This window comes from Glandiceps talaboti, chromosome 11 (genome assembly GCF_964340395.1).
Source record: "Glandiceps talaboti chromosome 11, keGlaTala1.1, whole genome shotgun sequence".
Lineage (NCBI taxonomy): Eukaryota > Metazoa > Hemichordata > Enteropneusta > Spengelidae > Glandiceps > Glandiceps talaboti.
In genome coordinates, this window is record NC_135559.1 from 7,531,259 (window position 1) to 7,533,758 (window position 2,500).

The 2,500-nt window shown below is 35.5% G+C and overlaps 1 protein-coding gene across 1 annotated transcript in view; it reads left to right on the forward strand.

Moving 5' to 3' along the window:
• LOC144442797 (uncharacterized) overlaps positions 1-2,500 on the forward strand; it is a 7,764-nt gene that overhangs the window by 79 nt on the left and 5,185 nt on the right. Inside the window, exons 1-2 of the mRNA XM_078132170.1 lie at positions 1-346; positions 1,807-1,974. The exon at positions 1-346 is cut by the window's left edge and continues 79 nt beyond it. Coding sequence (XP_077988296.1) covers positions 2-346; positions 1,807-1,974 — 513 coding nt within the window. The 5' untranslated portion in view covers position 1. The remainder of the gene's footprint in view (positions 347-1,806; positions 1,975-2,500) is intronic.

Below are 2,500 nucleotides of genomic sequence, written 5' to 3' on the forward strand. Positions count from 1 at the left end.
CATGGATATATATTCTGTATTTCAACTGTTATTGGAATACACAACTAATATTTGGAAGGCGATTTTGAACATTGTTGTCACGGTGCCAGATGTTGTCGCTAAAGCAACGATTGATGGAGTCGAAAGTCAAAATGTGTGCACAGGACAGCCAGATAGTTATCGATCGTTGAGAGCCAAAAATGATGAAAAGACACGGCGGGACGTTCGGTACTCAAACGCGTGCCTGGGGGCTCTGAATAAGGACACTCCAATTGCAAGTAAGAACACTATTCCGCCACGAAAGGATATTACAATAAACAATGAACGCGATTATTTGCCCATCATAGAAGTTGCTTCAAATTCAGAGGTAAATTCACTTTCATTCCTTTACATCCCATATCGCTTTGTTTATTTGGCGATATGACTGTAAAACGAATTCGAATTTTGTACACTGGAGAAGCATTTCGAATTATTAGATAAAAATCATGGATGCATCATGCACACTGTCAGGTTTTGACGACATTTTTTATTGCTTCGACATTTATAATTTATAAAAGTTTCTGTAGCAATTGATATACACGGCTTTAGTAGTTCACTCTTTTATATTTTCTAGTGTATTTACAAATTATATATATATATGTGTGTGTGTGTGTGTGTGTGTGTGTGTGTGTGTGTGTGTGTGTGTGTGTGAACTCTGTATAACCCTCACGTCACAACAACATTTTGGCGTTAGTATCTCACATATATGTATCGTCCCTTTTCAAGGCAGTACAAATTATTCGATGGCATCTCACTCAAGTAAATTGTATTTGTATGCCATGTACATTTGTACTGTACATGTTTGGTAAATTGCATAACAGGTCCGTTTGATAGGTCGAGGCCGTTTGATATGACATGATGATCACCTGTTTATGTTAAAAGTTCAAGGGTATTACTTTACATATCACTGTGTGTTCTGTTTGTCCGAATGTATGCATATGACTTTGATCAGTATGTCTACACAAATACACCCCAGTACACGCGCACGCACACACACTTAATTGCATACATACATACATACATACATACATACATACATACATACATACATACATACATACATACATACATGCATGCATGCATGCATGCATGCATACATACATACATACATACATACATACATACATACATACATACATACATAATACATACATACATTCAAAAATAAATTGATTGATTGATTGATTCATTCATTCATTACTTACTTCCTTAAAATATACATCCAATTTTTAATAAATTGATAAACAAATTGTTACATTGCTTTCTTAGTAGATTAATTTTCAAATCATCTGCCAGTAATTCCTATCAGTATGATTATTTGAATAAGTAGTGATGTTACCTATACCATAAGTAAAAGAACAACTTTTAGTGTGTCAACATGCATGTTCTTACTGTATGTAGAATAGGGAACTTGCAAACCGGCCATATTGAATGTTGCATCATGGGAACTGTGATAATAAATACTAATCAATTAGTATAATAGTTGTAAACAATGTCAATACATTGGTTTTAACCACGGATAATCAATTCATATTTACCCTGACCATTGTGGGAGGTTTATTTTATCGGTAGCTCCAGATTAGATATTCCAATAACCACAGATAATCCCATAGTCCTTTGCGTCTGAGCATGCTCACTTCCGTGGGGGATACATTGCTGATTGACCAACAAAATAAGCATACCAGCGATTCTCCTTGTTTATTGTTTTCATTAATACAGAATATTATGTCACCAACATATTCATAATTTACATAAGTTGTGATTGAGTATTTGACATCTTGTTTACAGGACTCGTCTGGTGGGTACGATACAGCTTCAGAGGACATACCGGATAATGAAAGTAAGGTTGCTATATTTACAACCAGTCTCCATGCAGACACAGACACACCCAACGATAGACAGATCAATGATCCACTTGCAAACGGATCTGGACTGTGTATTAAAAACAGTGTGGAGGTATGTATTCATAGAAATATATAACTAAATGAAATTATCTATGTAGATTGCTTGATCAGACAGTCTGAGACTGTGTTCTATATTCATATCATACGTCATCATATCAGATAGTCTGAGACTGTGTTCTATATTCATATCATACGTCATCATATCAGAGAGTCTGACACTGGGTTCTATATTCATATCATACGTCATCATATCAAATCTATATGCATACTAATCAGTGCAAGGTTGTTAGTGCTAATCAGACATTTATAGGAGACATAGAAAATAGCATGATTAGAATTTAAAGTGGTATAAGCCAATGAATTAATTAATAAAGGTAAACATAGATGAATAGGTATATGAATACACCCATCCATCCATCCATCCATCCATCCATCCATCCATCCATCATCCATCCATCCATCCATCATCCATCCATCCATCCATCATCCATCATCCATCCATCCATCATCCATCCATCATCCATCCATCCATCCATCCATCCATCCATCCATTCATCTATCCATCCATCCATCCATCC